Source organism: Phyllobates terribilis, unplaced genomic scaffold (assembly GCF_046119375.1).
Source record: "Phyllobates terribilis strain yellow unplaced genomic scaffold, ASM4611937v1 Scaffold_11__3_contigs__length_659146591, whole genome shotgun sequence".
Classification (NCBI taxonomy): Eukaryota; Metazoa; Chordata; class Amphibia; order Anura; family Dendrobatidae; genus Phyllobates; species Phyllobates terribilis.
In genome coordinates this window covers 263,168,096-263,184,140 of record NW_027362771.1, presented here as the reverse complement: position 1 = coordinate 263,184,140, position 16,045 = coordinate 263,168,096, and the positions used below count along the sequence as shown (strand labels likewise).

The 16,045-nt window shown below is 39.1% G+C and overlaps 1 protein-coding gene across 12 annotated transcripts in view; it reads left to right on the top strand.

Annotated features, from left to right (window-relative positions):
* MAGI2 (membrane associated guanylate kinase, WW and PDZ domain containing 2) overlaps positions 1-16,045 on the top strand; it is a 1,194,143-nt gene that overhangs the window by 1,123,852 nt on the left and 54,246 nt on the right. For 2 of the 12 annotated variants that reach the window (XR_012251242.1, XM_073652303.1), the window contains exon 22: positions 7,140-7,253. The exons of 8 other annotated variants lie outside the window; for them this stretch is intronic. Coding sequence is in view for 3 of the 4 variants with exons in the window: in XM_073652303.1 (XP_073508404.1) it covers positions 7,140-7,204 (65 nt within the window). In the remaining variant the exon portion in view is untranslated. The remainder of the gene's footprint in view (positions 1-7,139; positions 7,254-16,045) is intronic. 2 more of the 12 variants (XM_073652299.1, XM_073652300.1) reach the window with 1 other exon arrangement.

The following is a 16,045-nucleotide window of genomic DNA, read 5'->3' as shown; positions in this document are numbered from 1 at the left end:
GGCATCTACATGAAACCTAAGTAGTTCCTTTTCATTAAAATTCTACCGGCATTATAGGTGCAAGAACTTCCTTCTTCCCTCTTTTCAATGTCCGTCATTACTAATGGCTTTCCTGGTCTGAACTAAACACCCACCTCTTTGTTATGCCTATATGCTGATTGTCAGACAGGAGAACAAGAGCAGAGATACAAACTAACCTGTAATCCACCTCATTGCCTCTGCTGCTTATAAACGATTACACTTGACAACAGGCAGTTGACAGTAACTTAGAAGGGGGAAACCTAGTGGTTGACCTTTTACAGTGAGGGTTCAAGCTGAAAACAACATTTTGGGTAAAAAATAAGTACTTTGCAATGTTCTTACCCACTGTATTGGCCATTAGATGAGTCTAAGTTTAATATATACTTTATTGTGTTCACGTTTAAGTAGTGTACAGTAGGCTCTGAATTCTCTCCAGTCGCAGCTGCACCCAGTCTTTTAAATCTGTGCTATGCAGGGTACTTGGATTGCTGCATCAGAAAAACTCAACGTTGCTTGCTAGAAAGTTCTAGAAAGATATTAATGTTGAAATTAAAGATGACACATGAGAAGTTGAAATTTCTCTTTAAGGTCATATTTTTCTTCTTGGATAGTGCCCTTTATCCTCAGTCCACCAGTGCAGGCCGTGCCGTTATTAGATGTGTACGCGATTACTTGTATCCTGAGCCTTTTTTTCCCAGTTACATTTTAAAGCATTATGGAAGTGGTGGTTACCATGACAACATCTGCTTGGTAGAACTTATAACAAGGCCATCGTAATTCTTCATGTGCCGAGTACTTAAAACATTTTAACAGCCTAGTTTTCATGTGCAAAACTGCTGCTGGTCTCTATTAATCATTTTTTCTGTAGCTGTCAAATTTGATTTACTAAGATATTTAATTAACGTTTACTTTTCATACCAGAAGATTATAAGTAATGATAAATGTTTAAAGGTCACTTTCAAGGTTAAATAAAATCTGAATTTATATTAATATTCATTAAAGGCAAATGAAAGGATAGATACAGTCTTATGTGTGACTTAGAATTTAAACCAGCTTTCACAGGTAGTCAAATATATATTTTCCATTCTGTAACCTTCCCAAGTCATTTTTGTCACTAAGGATAGGTTCAGATGTAGCAGATTTGCTGCAGGTTTTGCAACAGTGATTTTGTTGTTTATCAGTAAAAAATACACTGTCAAATCATTATGTACTGGTTTGACTCCAGATTTTGTCATGGATTTACCACATATTTCACCATTTGCTTTGCAATGGTAAGGGCATGCTGAAGCGATGATGCCAGTGACACATTTGACTGCTACAGCCAATCACTAACCTCATTAGTGAGCTGAGGCTAGCAATTATTGTCTACAGAGACTTTATTTTTAGACGAATGCTGGAGCACTGGGGTATTTAAAAAGCAAGTGATGCTTATTTCATTATTCAATAGCATTCTCATCCCTTCAGACTGTTTTTTACTTGATACTTTGCACAGTAAGATCAAACCTCCTAAGCCGTCTATATGAGCATGTAAGTCATAAAATGTTGAATAAAATGATACTTTGAAATCTGCGATCTGATGTCTTCCAGAGAAATCAATCTTTTTCTTATATGTAAATGAGCTGTTAAGAACTATGGGCCAGACAAAGATCTGCATGAGAATCTTCCTCCAGAGCTTCTTTTAAATGAAATGGGGAGTTACCAGTGTGAGGCATGTAATGACTGACAGTTATAATCATACTCAGCTCTGCAGTAAGATCAGAAGAAGAGACTAACACAGTACAGAAGAGCTGAGCATTGTATTATTACAAACATCGCTGCTGTTCTCCTCTCACAGTGATGTCAACTCAGCTGCAGAGTTGCGCCTGTTTACAACTAACACTTCTTCAGTTTCCATCTCACAAGCAACCAGTGTTTTGAGAGGGGCAGTACAGCTCTCCTGGTATTCATGGCTCATGCCTTTTAATGCCCCTTCCATTTAAAATAAGCTCTGGAGGCAGATTGTCCGGGAGATTTGTGTCTGGCCCGTAAATCTCCCCTTCAGAAAGCACGGAAAAACGAAACGCGCGTCGGGGTGGTTGCAGTGGCGCTCTCTATCCACGTGAACATGGGTAAGTGATCAGGGGACACAGTCTCCACCTGAATATATTTGTTTCTGGATGAATGTAGTTCAGGGCATGATATTTATTTTGGTGTGCCTGTATTGACGGCAACCATTCCTTTACATATAGATAAAGGTAAAAATCACAGTATTTTGAGCCAGAATAGATTGAGCTTACCACCGCTCCCTATGCATACTTTTGACTTGATATCCCTCTTTGTACAATCTTGACATATGTGCCATTTCCTGTACATGCATGGTACATGTTTTTAATTATTGTTTCAATAAAAAATTATTAGTTTTATATTTCTATTGGAAGTGGTTTCTTTGGATATTTATTATCCAGGTTTAGGTTTATATGTAATGACAGTCTGTTCTTCTGATCTCACTGCAGAGCTGAGTGTGATTATAACGAACACAGTACAGCAGAGCTGAGCATTGTCTTATTACAAACACAGCTATAGTTCTCCTCTCACAGTGATGTCATCTCAGCTGCAGAGTTGTGCCTGTTTACAACTAATACTTCTTCAGCTTCCATCTCACAAGCAACCAGTGTTGGGAGAGGGGCAGTACAGCTCTCCTGGTATTCATGTATCATGCCTTTTAATGCCCCTACCGTTTAAAACAAGCTCTGGAGGCAATTGTCCTGGAGATTTATATCCAGCTCGTAGATCTTAACCATTCATTAACATATTAAGAAAAACACATATTTTTCTGGAATAAGACATCAGAACTCGCATATTAAGGTAGAATTTTATTCAGATTCCTACGACCTACTGTACATGCCCATATCGACGGCTTAGGAGAGTTGATCCTACTGACAGATTCCCTTAGGTCTATTTTAGTGCACCCTAAGAAATGTAATTAAGCATTAAATTAATTACGACGCCAGAAAATCTAGAGTTTATACTCACTGAATATAGCATTTCCACCACAAGGTGGTATTCATATTGTATAATATAAACCAGGAGTTACATAATTAGGTTCCATCCTGGTGAAAGACTGAGGGCGAGCGGCTAAAAAAATGTTATGGCTTAACTGCCTTACAACAAATAATGATTTAAAAAAATGAACACTGACCTTATAAATAATGCTATTTTCTAGAGTTGGTGAAAATTAATTTGCAGGACCCAGTCCATCATCAATTAGTACCCCGATGGACGAGAGACATAAGAATCATCTCTTACCTCCCAGCATCCATGGTTCTTCTGATTAACCGGCTAACAAAAAGAGGAACCAGAAATGCTATCAGGTAGGATGCGGTTCTCTGGTCTTCCATCAAGTAACCACAGATTACATACTTGGCCAAAAGACTGGGTTCTGCAAATTGATTTGCACCAACTTTACTGTATTCTGATACAATGTCCCATGCTTGTCCATAAGGTACAGGAGGCAATTAGCCTTCTAACTCCATGCTGCTCTGGGTATTTCCTTGCTACTGAGATATAAAAAAGAAAAAAAAAGTTGAATGGAACCTGTCAGCTTCCCCAGGACCCCCAAACTACCACCATGTATTTCATGCTCTCTTTATATCCATCATAACAAGCTTATTTTATTACCAATACTGATCTGGTCGTACTGATTACTGCATATGCCAAAAATCGATTTTAGAGTGGTTTAATAAGTGGTTGACTAATAATGGGGGTATTATTTTCCCCAGACTAGTCATCCCACCTAGTGGCTTTAGGTGGGCAGCTCCTTCACTCTGTCTACTATTAGTCATCCCACTAATCATATTATCCCGCCCATGTGGGAATGATTTGCAGGAGTAGCATTTCTTTGTAAATCTCTGCTTCCCTAACAATGTGCAATGTCAGGTGTACACACCCCGGCTTCATCGGCGCACTGCGCATGTCCAGGGAGTCAGTGGTGATGCAGGACTCAACCAGCTGTTACCGCCGGCTTCATTACTCCCATTAGATATGCTTGAGATACAACACATCAAATACCTGGACTGGCTAGGGGGCTGTTGACGTCAACATTTGATTGCATATTAGAAATACTACAAAGTCACAAAAGTGGTCTAAATAGTTAAGAGAAGTGATGATTACCTTGTATTTATATATTGTGTGCATTGAAGTGCTTACAATTTCTTTCACCTAATAATACATTTGTATTAGAAATTTTTATTTTGACATTGACTGCACACAGCTTTAAAATGTCAGACAAGCACACACTGTGCAGTTTCTTACTAAATCATTTTATAATTGGAATTATGAGCTAATTAAATAACTTTTTAATACATCTTTTGAAACCACCACAGAAAGGTTATAATAATTCAGCATTGTAGATGTGTTATCTTTTTATTAAGTCAGTGATAATAAGGAGAACTATAATGATATGTATTTTTATAGAGATGATTTCAGTATAAATTGAAATGAAGTGAATCTCTACCTTTTCACATGCCATTTTGAAATACTAATTCTGCGATTATTCATTTTTTTGAAGTGCCCCTCTAGGCACACCCTTGAAACAAATATGAAGAGGAAACAGTTCAATCTTAGTGGTGCAGTTGCAAAGGCAATCATAGGGCAACCTTTGAGTATCATGCACGGGTCCCATGAATTAGAATAGCGCCAGTCCACTATACTTGCTGAACATCAGACAGTTGCCTGAGCAACTATACCATTTCGCCATGTGTTTTCACCTCTTAATGCAGAATGTCTGATTAATAGGGGTTTGGATCTTCAGAGACATTTTAATGTATTCTCAAGGCAGTGAGAACTATTTTTCAGATTCGAACCTCCAAGTCTGCATAGACAGAGTTAAAGGGTTATTCCCAGAATCATATTATTTTTCACAAAGCACAGTAAATGCTTACTTATTGTTAATACATAGACAAAGCCCAACACACAATTTCTTTCTTGTACCTTTTTTTCTTTTTTCATCTCTGTCTGCCCGTTGGTGCATCAAACTTCACAAAGATGAATTGGCAATCCTATTCTTATCTGCTAAAACTACATTTCCCTGCAATACCTTGCTTTTCCTCAGTGCTGCAAACCCTTTAATCCCTCTCCTGTGTGCTCCTGACTAGCCCAACCTCTCTGAATTATTAAACTAATCTAAGAGTTGAATCCACCTTATATCTCTGTACACTGTCTGCTGCTTTACAGTATTTTACCTGACCGATTTTATCTTTTGCCATTTACATCAGTACTGCTACCTGTGTGGTTTTACATTTTTGTTAGCTGGTTCTATCAGCGCTCAACTCTATTCTACTCCTCCACAATGGCAGTGTAAAGCTGTGTTTGTTGCAAATGCTGTTTGTTGCATATGCTGTTTGTTGATGCTTATGGCATAAGAAAATCCTCTACCATATGTATCCGTAGAATGGCTTTTGAAGTTTCACATCTCTGGTTTCTCATCAGCAGGAAACAAACAGCTCACCTAATCTCAGCCTTTGTATACTGTCCCATCCTTCAGTATTTCCTCTTAGGCCCCTATACAGAGTCCCATCCTGCAGTATTATAGATAGGAAGGCAAAGTTCACCACCACTAGTTTGTATGTGCTATTTCTAGATATATATTAATTAAATTTCTCTTTCTAAATTTTACAAATAATAAAAAGACAAATAACTGAAAAACGAAAAAAAAAATGGTGTTCAAGTACAGCACTGATTTATATATGACTATGTAACCTTATTGAATGAGAATGCACTTGCACTTTTTTCTTCTAACTAATGTTACAATATAATTAGGGCACCATTGAAGAAGTAGTATAATTATCTTGCTATTCTGCCAGTTTTTCACTATATTGTATATATCTAACATCAGTACATTATTGTTTGTAATTACTTGTGTTGCCTTAGAGGAGGTGACGTAATATATGTGTATATAACATATGAGGTTGTGGTAGTAGCATGAGACTTTGAGAAAGCATGTGTTTTCGTGAAACAACCATAGATCATCTTGGAATATTACTCCTCCTCCTCCAGCTGTTTATAAATATTAAAATAATTGGAATGGTGAGTGCCATTGATTATATTTTTCTAAGTTTCATCCAACGGTAATCCTCTACTTTCAGCCCCTTTACACAGAGCCCCATCCCGCACTATATCTTTCTTCTCATCCTCTTAAATAGCCCCATCCTGCAGTACATTGCTCTTCTTGGTTACTAGCACACATGCACACCGCTGCCTTCTTAGTATGAGCTCTCTGCTCTGTTATAAAGGACATGACTCCGATCACAGCTGTGGTGGCAGGAAGCCAGCTGAGATAGACTGCACTGTGCATGATCGACCAGGAGCACTGCAACTCCTACCGATGATTCTAATGGCAACTCAAGGGTAAATAGAACTTTGTGGGGTATCTTTAGGAGGTGATATGCTCAAATTAGGGCAGATTTAAAAATGAGTTATACTGTCACAACTGAATAAATATTTGTACATTATAAGACAAAGTTTATGATTTGGGGAATAACCCTTTTAAAGGGCAAAGTCTTAGCTGCTTGCATTTTTTAATTAGACTGTTGAAGTTTGCTGCATACAGTTTATCAATTGAGCTCCTAAGTCCCTCTGATGGTGTCTGTATTCAGCTCAAATTTTTGTAATTTTATTATATATTAAACATTCACTTCAGAGCTGTGTACGTAAATGGTGTTTGTTGCTTCATTTTTTAATTAACAGAAAATCTATTTTCTTATCATTATTAAAAAAAAAAATCTTTAGTGTACCATTACCATCCAGTGTGATTGTAAACTTACAAGAAAACACAAAATAAAAGTCTAGAAGATCAATACATTGTGAATACCCTCCGGTTTCTTGGTACAAATATACAGCTTCTAACAAATAACTACCCCAAATACTTACAGATGCCATATAACATTAGTGTGATATCTATCTAAAATAACCCAAATAAAATCTTGGCTATTACTAATATTAGTATTTGCATGCTTTGTAAATAAAAATTCTATTTCCTCTTAGAAATATTCCTGTAACTTTGCTAATTATACTAAGAATTCTTTTCTAACAGTTCTATATCTTTGTGTCACTGTTCTGTTAATTCTAATGATTGGTCCTAGGCTGTTCCTCCCCTTCCTTTAGGAATGGTACCTTCTTCCAGTCTCTCCATGTGCATGAAAAGTGACAAGCATGGGTCCCCATATTTCTACTTATTGGGCCACCCTAAAGACACGGTTTGTAAACTCTGCATGCATATTATCATTTTCTAATCTGCTCTTGTGTCACGTGACTGTTTACTTTGTAGATTTGTCTTTTCTGCTCTGTGATCTTGTCTTTCCTCATTATTAGCTTTTAATACTAGGTTGTAGTTGACCAGAGTTACATGATCTACCTCAAGATATCAAAAGTTACTATTTTGGAAATGTTCTTGTCAACTGACATGCATAGTACTTTCCTCAACAACGACATTTATTGTCCACTTTTCTCCATATGGCATAATGCACAGATAATAGTGATAATTATAGAGCTACAGTCTGCTATTCTACGTAAAGATGGTGTAATCAATTCTCAGGACCCAGTCCAGCAGCTACGTCTGTGATCTGCGGGTATCAGATGGAAGCCCTGTGAACAGCCTCGTACCTGCCAGCATTTGCAGCTCTTCTTTTGAACAACCGGCCTGGTGTGACATCACTTGTGTATCACACCGCAACGATGACATCATGCTTGGCCAACTAATTAAAAGAAGAGCTGCAAATGCTGGGCGGTAGGAGGCGGTTCTCGGGGCTTCAGTCTAAAGGCAACAGATTAACAGGACCAGAGGCTCCATCAGTAATTATATGTAGTAACTTTTAAAACAAATAGTAATGTATAGTTGATGGTGTATCACGTCTAATAAAGTCAAACAAATAACATTCATATTTGAATTGTCCATATTCTGGGATAACAACATACTTTTCCAAGAGGCTACATGGATAACAAATAATAGTTTCATGTGACCTTACAAAAAAAATTGAGAAAAAAATAGATCACAACTGTCATTAACCAAATGGAAACAGCACTTTACCAATAGATAACTGCCATGTCTTCTTAGCAATAATTGTGTTTCCTACCAATCGGACATTGAGGACATATCCTGGCAATAAGCTTTTAATGCTCTAAAGCCTGTAGCCCAATTCCACAAACCTATCTATAAATGTGTAGACCGTGTGCTCACCGCAGGATGTCACTAACTTCTGTGGAGAGGGAGTCTTGAGAACATACTAAGGGAAGGATCTGTGCAGAAAACGAAGCAGGAAGGTATTTTAGCATTAATTGGTTACAAAGCACAAGTTCTGTAAGTGGAGTTGGGCTTCAAGCTGGATATTCAGATAAGTTCATCTTCGGAAATGCAAATCAGCTAAAATGTGAATAGATGCTGATGGACTGAAGCTGCTGAATTCTAAGGGTATGTTCACATAAGACAGATTTTTTGAAAGTTTTACTGCTCAAAAGGAAAAGCTACATAATAGAATTTCACTTTTTTGTTACTTTCTAATGGCTAAATTGATGTTAAACTGCAGTTTTACAGACTATTTTGGTCTATTCATCAATTACCATGAAGAGAATGAAGTTGACTCGAAAACTTGCAATTTAGTGTTTTTTAATATCTGCTAGCCAGTCAGTAAAATCTGTCATAGCTGCTGAACTATTATTTCATTTTCCTTTCTGAGAGCAATACAACTTTTGTTTTCAACTGGCTACCACTGAACCTTTTTTCATAAACTTTTAAGATTGAAAATCTTTTCCGTTTATATGAATGGGGTTGTTTCTGTAGCATGTGCATGGATTACTGCACACCCCATTTAGGTGAATGGATCAGTTACAGTGATTTTATGGCATAAATCTACTGGGTGTGAATATTCCCTAAGGATGCATAGTTTGTTGTATGTTTCTGGGACTTAGCATATGATAGCACAAAATATGAGCAATAATGTATCAACTAAAAATTGTGATATTGCACAAAATTCACAAGTTGTGGTTTATAATTGAAAGCAGAGTTGTATGTGAATGTATAAAGAGAGTTTAGTCAAATAGTGTCAAGTTGAGCATTAAGTCAACAGATTTTCCACAGCAGATCCATTATTCAAAGAAGATTGCTCAGAAATTAAAGGTTTGATTATTATTCTGGAAATTTGCTCTTCGTATATTTGCTTTTTATGATGAAAGATGTCAATGCCTAAAGCATTATAATCTCTCATATAACTACCCTTCGATATTTGAGTGGCACTGGGCAGACATGGTTAAATGATGGCATGAATTGCTGGTTGTGTTTAGACCTTGTTTACCAAGGGAAATTCCGGTTCTGAGTTGTTGGCATTCAAATGACTGTGCTGAAAGGTAATGAATCAGAACTGTGCTCATCAAGTAACATGAATTTTTAGTAACAATGAAATAAATGGCGCGCCGCGTATATATAGATAGTATTTCTATATTTTGGATAGCTGAATATTGAAACCTTACATTATTTTAAACTACAGCTTCTATCAAACTATTGTTTTTCCTTCTTCTGACATGTGTTGGTAATTAGCGAATAATCCTGAAAATGACATAATTTTGTGACAATTACTAATATATAAAGTTTTGTTCATTACCTAGTTTTAAAGGGAATCTGTCACCACATTTGACCTATGTAAACTATTAATATGGGCATACAGGTTATAGAATGCTGAAAAAAGTCCTACCTGTATGCCTCAAACCAGAAGCTTTGTTGCTGAGAAATCATCTTTTATCACTTTATATAAATGAGCTCTTCTAGGCTATGGGGGAGGACGCACCTGGAAGATAACTCTGCCTCCAGATATTATTTTACATGAAGTGGAGTTACCAGTGTGAGACAAGGAACTAACACAGAACAGGAGAAATGAAATGTGTCTTTCAAACACATTTTTGCTTCTCTCTCAGCTCTGCTGAATTGTAAAAACATTGTAACCCTGTCTGCCTGTGAGCTGGAGGCTGAAGCTGAGAGGAGCCTGCAGATGTATCCGTTATAATCACACACAGCTCTGCAGTGAGATCAGGAGAGAAGAGAGCGGCCATTACACATCACACTGGTAACCATTACACATCACACTGGTAACCATTACACATCACGCTGTTAGCCATTACACATCACGCTGTTAGCCATTACACATCATATTGGTAACCATTACACATCACGCTGTTAACCATTACACATCACATTGGTAACCATCACACATCACAGTGGTAACCATCACACTGGTAGCCATTACACATCACACTGGTAGCCATTACACATTACACTGGTAGCCATTACACATCACACTGGTAACCATCACACATCACGCTGGTAGCCATTACACATCACACTGGTAGCCATTACACATCACGCTGGTAGCCATTACACATCACGCTGGTAACCATTACACATCACGCTGGTAACCATTACACATCACGCTGGTAACCATTACACATCACGCTGGTAACCATTACACATCACGCTGGTAGCCATTACACATCACGCTGGTAGCCATTACACATCACGCTGGTAGCCATTACACATCACGCTGGTAGCCATTACACACCACGCTGGTAGCCATTACACATCACGCTGGTAACCATTACACATCACGCTGTTGGCCATTACACATCACGCTGTTGGCCATTACACATCACGCTGTTGGCCATTACACATCACGCTGTTGGCCATCACACATCACGCTGGTAACCATCACACATTACAGTGGTAGCCATTACACATCACACTGGTAGCCATTACATATCACACTGATAACTCACCATTCATGTAAAATAATATCTGGAGGCAGAGTCATCTTCCAGGCAGTGTCCTCCCCATAGCCTGGAAGAGGTCATTTATATAAAGTGATAAAAGATGATTTCTCAGCAACAAGACATCTGATATGAGGCATAGAGGTATCACTCTCCTCAGCAGTCTATAACCTGTATGCTCATATTAATAGTTTAGATAGGTCAAATCTCGTGACAGATTCCCTTTAGGGTTGAAAGAAGACAAACGTGCATTGATATAACCTAACTTGTTGATTCTAGAGAAAGGTAAAAACCCCATGAGGCTGATGCTAATTGCCCAATTTTAGAGAAAAATGACTTCTCAACTCCAATGATCGCAATTAGAGTAGTTCCCAGGCTGATTCTCTTCTTGTTCGTGTCAGTCCATCCTTCCTCTCAGATGTCAGCTTCACTATTTTCAATATAATAGTTGATGGAGGAGAATGTGACCAGACCTGACCATTAGTCTTCTCATGTCGAAAAACAATGTGCATGGAAATATGTTATTCAATTGGAGGAGTCTGATGGACAGGTCTGGTGACATGCTCCAATTCAGTATGAACGCAAAAAATCCTATTCAGCTGCCACGTTTCGGGATCACATTGTCTGACTTTACAATTCAATCGCTAGTCCAATCGCTAGTCCAATCAGAAAAAACGTGCTCTACTGCAAAATATATTGGTGTTGGGTATATGATACTGTTATGTTCTGTAACTTAGAACTAAGGAATAGGAGGGAAAAGCTGTCCCTGCACTGAGACTCAGCTTTACCCTACGCTGGGGTGGGTGCCCTATTCCTTATGAATAGCCCCACCAAAACTCCTGCACTGAACTCAAACTAAGACCTGTAAGACGGGGAAAGGGGTCCCTAAAAGATCTAAGGACTGGGAGCAAAAGCAGGAGATCTCCTAACAGAAAAGTTAGTTGCAGAAACGAAAATTAAAGCAAACAAAACTGGTGGAACAAGAAGTCCCAGGATAACAATAGTCAAAAGCTAGAAGAACTAAACAACGCTACTTAGCCAGAGCACGAGCGTTACAACACTAATGTCCAGCAGGGAATGGGAGCCAGGTGCTGAGTAATAAAGAGTGCAGAGATCACGTGACCAAGAAACCCAGCACCAGAGGAAAAGACTAGAAGCCAGCAAACCACAACAAGATGGCCGATAGTAAAACAACATAGATTCTAACAGATACGCAATGAAGATACAGCGTGCATGGTTGAGACAAGAGAAATATCCACCCGAAACATTGCATGAGTGTGCAGGTGCTTGTTCTGCCTCTGTGGCATCTCTGCTTCCAGAGGAGAACCTAAAATACATATTAGTAAGCACCACAAAATCATGTCCATAACACAATTGTAAAAATAAAGTGGACAGTTATTACAGTGATTTGCTCTTAAAGCACCTCCTTTCAAGAAAATCATTGTTATGTGCAGGATTATGCACTGAGTTGAAGAAGACATTATGATATTGAGAATGTCTGCCTTCTTCTCAGTGTGCTTATCAGACTTCTCTCTGGGAAAGTTAAACCCACCCATTAACATTAACTTGTTGAAGGCTGAATGATAATTCAGCTGATTGTTTGGCTACCCACTACATAGGAGCGCTCACACAGCAGATTATCTCAGGGAGAACAAAAGGATTGTCAGTCCAATATTGGACATGCCAAATCTTTAAAGGGGTTGTCCCACAATCAAAGTACATTAAATACAATAAATAGAACTTGGAATAAAAGAAAAAAGTTCCACAATTGGATGTTTTAAAAAAAATATTTTTCTGTGCTGAGATAATCTTATAAATGTGCCCCTGCTGTGTACTGTGTAATGGCTGTCTCTGACTGTACAGGAACATGGTCTGATCATACCACAGCTCCTGGGCAGGGGAGGACGCTAGACAGAGTATATAGATAGCGCAGCATGGGAACACAGCTGCTTTCTGTGAGGTAAAACTTATTTAAAAACAGGCAGTGAAATGTTTTACATAACAGAAAGAATCAGCTGTCTTACAATGCTTTCCTGTCTGTATACTCTTTTGCTTCCTAGTCTACCCAGGAGGCCATGCTCCTGCACGGTCAGACACAGCCATTACACAGTTACACAGCAGGGGCACATTTATACCATTATCTCAGCACAAGAACTTTTTTTTTAACATCCAAATTGGGGACTTATTCTTATTCCAAGATCTGGAGATTAAAATGTACTTGATTCGTGGGAAAACCCCTTTAACTCCCCCAACAATCAATTTTCCAGGGTTCCCATACATATTAGACTAACGGATTAACTTATCACTGTTTTCAGGTTTGGCATACATTAGTCTAATGTGTAAGGGAGAACCAGCTTAAAGCCCCCGTCTCACATAGCGAGATCGCTGCTGAGTCACGGTTTTGGTGACGCAACAGCGACCTCACCAGCGATGTCGCTATGTGTGACACTTTGCAGCGATCAGGCCCCTGCTGTGAGGTCGCTGATCGCTGCAAAGTGTCCTGGACCATATTTTGGTCGTTGCCCTCCCGCTGGTCAGCACACATCGCTGTGTGTGACCAGCGGGAGCAGCGATCAGGCTGGTAACCATGATAAACATTGGGTTACTAGGGGCACACGCGCACCTAGTAACCCGTTGTTTATCATGGTTACGAGCCTGCTAAAGTGAGCGGTAACCTCCCGCTCACTGTAGCAGAGTGGTAACCATGATAAACAACGGGTTACTAGGTGCGCGTGTGCCCCTAGTAACCCGATGTTTATCATGGTTACCAGCCTGCTCCTGCTTCAGCAGGCTGGTAACCAGGAGCAGGACATCGTGGAAAGATTCTTTCCACGATGTCGCTGCTCCCCTGATCGTTGGTGAGCCTGCCTGTGTGACAGCTCACCAGCGACCACATAGCGACGCAGCAACAATCCCTGACAGGTCGTATCGTTGTCGGGATCGTTGCAGCGTCGCTAAGTCTCATTGTAGATAGAGCATCGAAAATGACCTACAAGTATTACTTGCAACTATTGTTTGTGCTGTTGATTGTTTTGTGTGAAATTACAGTAGAACCAGCTACTGGGATATAATTCTTTCACTGAATCAGATACAATAGATCCCAGAAACTTGAGTCAGCATTTAGTTTTTTCCCAGATGCACAATTCTCCATCCATAATATTATATGAATAATCAGTGGTATGTAGGTTTAGTATTTTGTGGACCTTTTAGCTAAAATTATCATTAATAATATAATTTGGCCTCTGGCTTGAATATTTAAATAAATGAATATTTTGAATAATTGTCAAAAGAATATTGTTCCTATAAACCCGAGGTGGGCAATTAATTTTCCCGAGGGGCCACATGAGAAACGTTAACTGTTGTGGAGTGCTGAACCAATAACCTGAAATTAATTATGCTCAATATTAATATTAATATATTAGTGAAGACTTATGAATCACCCCAGCACGCACACTGTGCGCTGCGGGTAATTCACCGGTTTCAGACCCGGGACCGGAGGGTATGTATGCTTTATACATACCCCCAGCCAGTGGGTGTGGCCTCACTCTCCATACACTAGTATTGAGCGAGGCTGCGCCTTATAGTCGGGCGCGCCCACTGGCTGCTTGCATCACTAGACAGGGCGTGGCCTTGCTCCATACAAGTGTATGGAGTGAGGTGGCGCCAACTGGCCAAGATATGTATAACTTATTATAGGTATGAAACTTTCGAATCCCCACAGTGCCTGAGCTGGGGGGAATTCATAAATCTGCAGTCACACAGAGAGACTGCAGACTTATTACTTTTGAGTGGACAACCCCTCTAATTGTATCACTTTATATTTGAACAGAATTAAGTATGCTGACACCCCCTATCTACAGTATGAGCCCCAACACAGTCCCCCTATATACAATGATACCACACAGAATCCTCTATATACAGTATGAGCACACACAGCTCCCTAGATAAAGTATGAGCCCCCACACCTGCCCCCTATATACAGTGTGATCCTACACACAGCACCTCGCAAGTACAGTATGAGCCCTCAAACAGTCCCCTATATATAGTATGAATTCCTACACAGCCTCCCTATATACAGTATACTCCTATAGCCATCATATATACAGACACACATCCCACACACATTCACACATATAAAAGAAAAAACACACACACTCACCTTGTTCCCGTTCCCCCGGCACTCTGTTCCAGTCTTTGCTGTGTGCACTGACGCTTCACACAGCAGACGTGATGTAGTGACGTCATCGCGTCTGCTGTTTCAAGTGCACATACTGAATGGTTGAAGAAGGAGCCAGCTAAACGCACATAGCGGTGAAATGGGGATGCGGGATGGCGGAGGATTGCCACGTGATGTGGACTATGGGCCACTATTTTCAGCCTTTCAGCGGTCACGGCCTGGACTAAGACTGCACTTTTCCCAGGTCTGCTGAACTGAAACGAGGAAGAGGTAGATTTTTCCAAAAACCAATTATTCTAGTAATAGCCTACAGCAAATGGAAGTCCTGGAATAATTTAATATAATGATTTGAAGTTAAAACATTTGTGCAAGATATCCTGCTCGATTGCAAGTGTGTTAATATGCTGAGTGTACAGAACATCTAAATGAGCTTTCAATAACAGCAAAGCAATCATATTGCGTGTATTATGACATGTAGCAAAGCTTTACCTGTGAATAATTAGTTCCATGGGTTTGTAATCATAATAGTCTCTTCAAAAATTGGCAAATTGTTTATTTCTGTGGAACCATCCGTAGTCTAAGTTTTGATTTCACAAAAGTGGTCCACTTGTATCTATGATTTTTATCACCATTAAATATATTACTGGATCTATCAGTTTTGTCAGCCAAATGCTGAGTGATACAGCTATTGGACTACTGCAGTGAAGTAAGATGTATTATAAATTGCACAATAGACAAAGGTGCAATTTTATTGTCTTGTATTTTTTGTCATTCTTAGTGCAAAATTCTTCTAATTGAATTTTATTTTCTTCTTCTGTATTTTTTACTCTTTGCTCAAAAAAAAAAAAAAAAAGAAGTCTCATGACCTGTTAAAATCTTCCATACTTCTAATATTTGCATAAAAAAATTCTGGCATATAAAAAAAAAACACTCCAGTGGGGTCGACTGGCGCATATTTCTGCATAAATGTAGTGAATTCTCTGAAAAAGCAGAAAATAGACTTCAAAGTAGGCGCAACTTAAGAGATTAATTTGTCGCTAAAGAAAAAAGGGCGCAAATGCA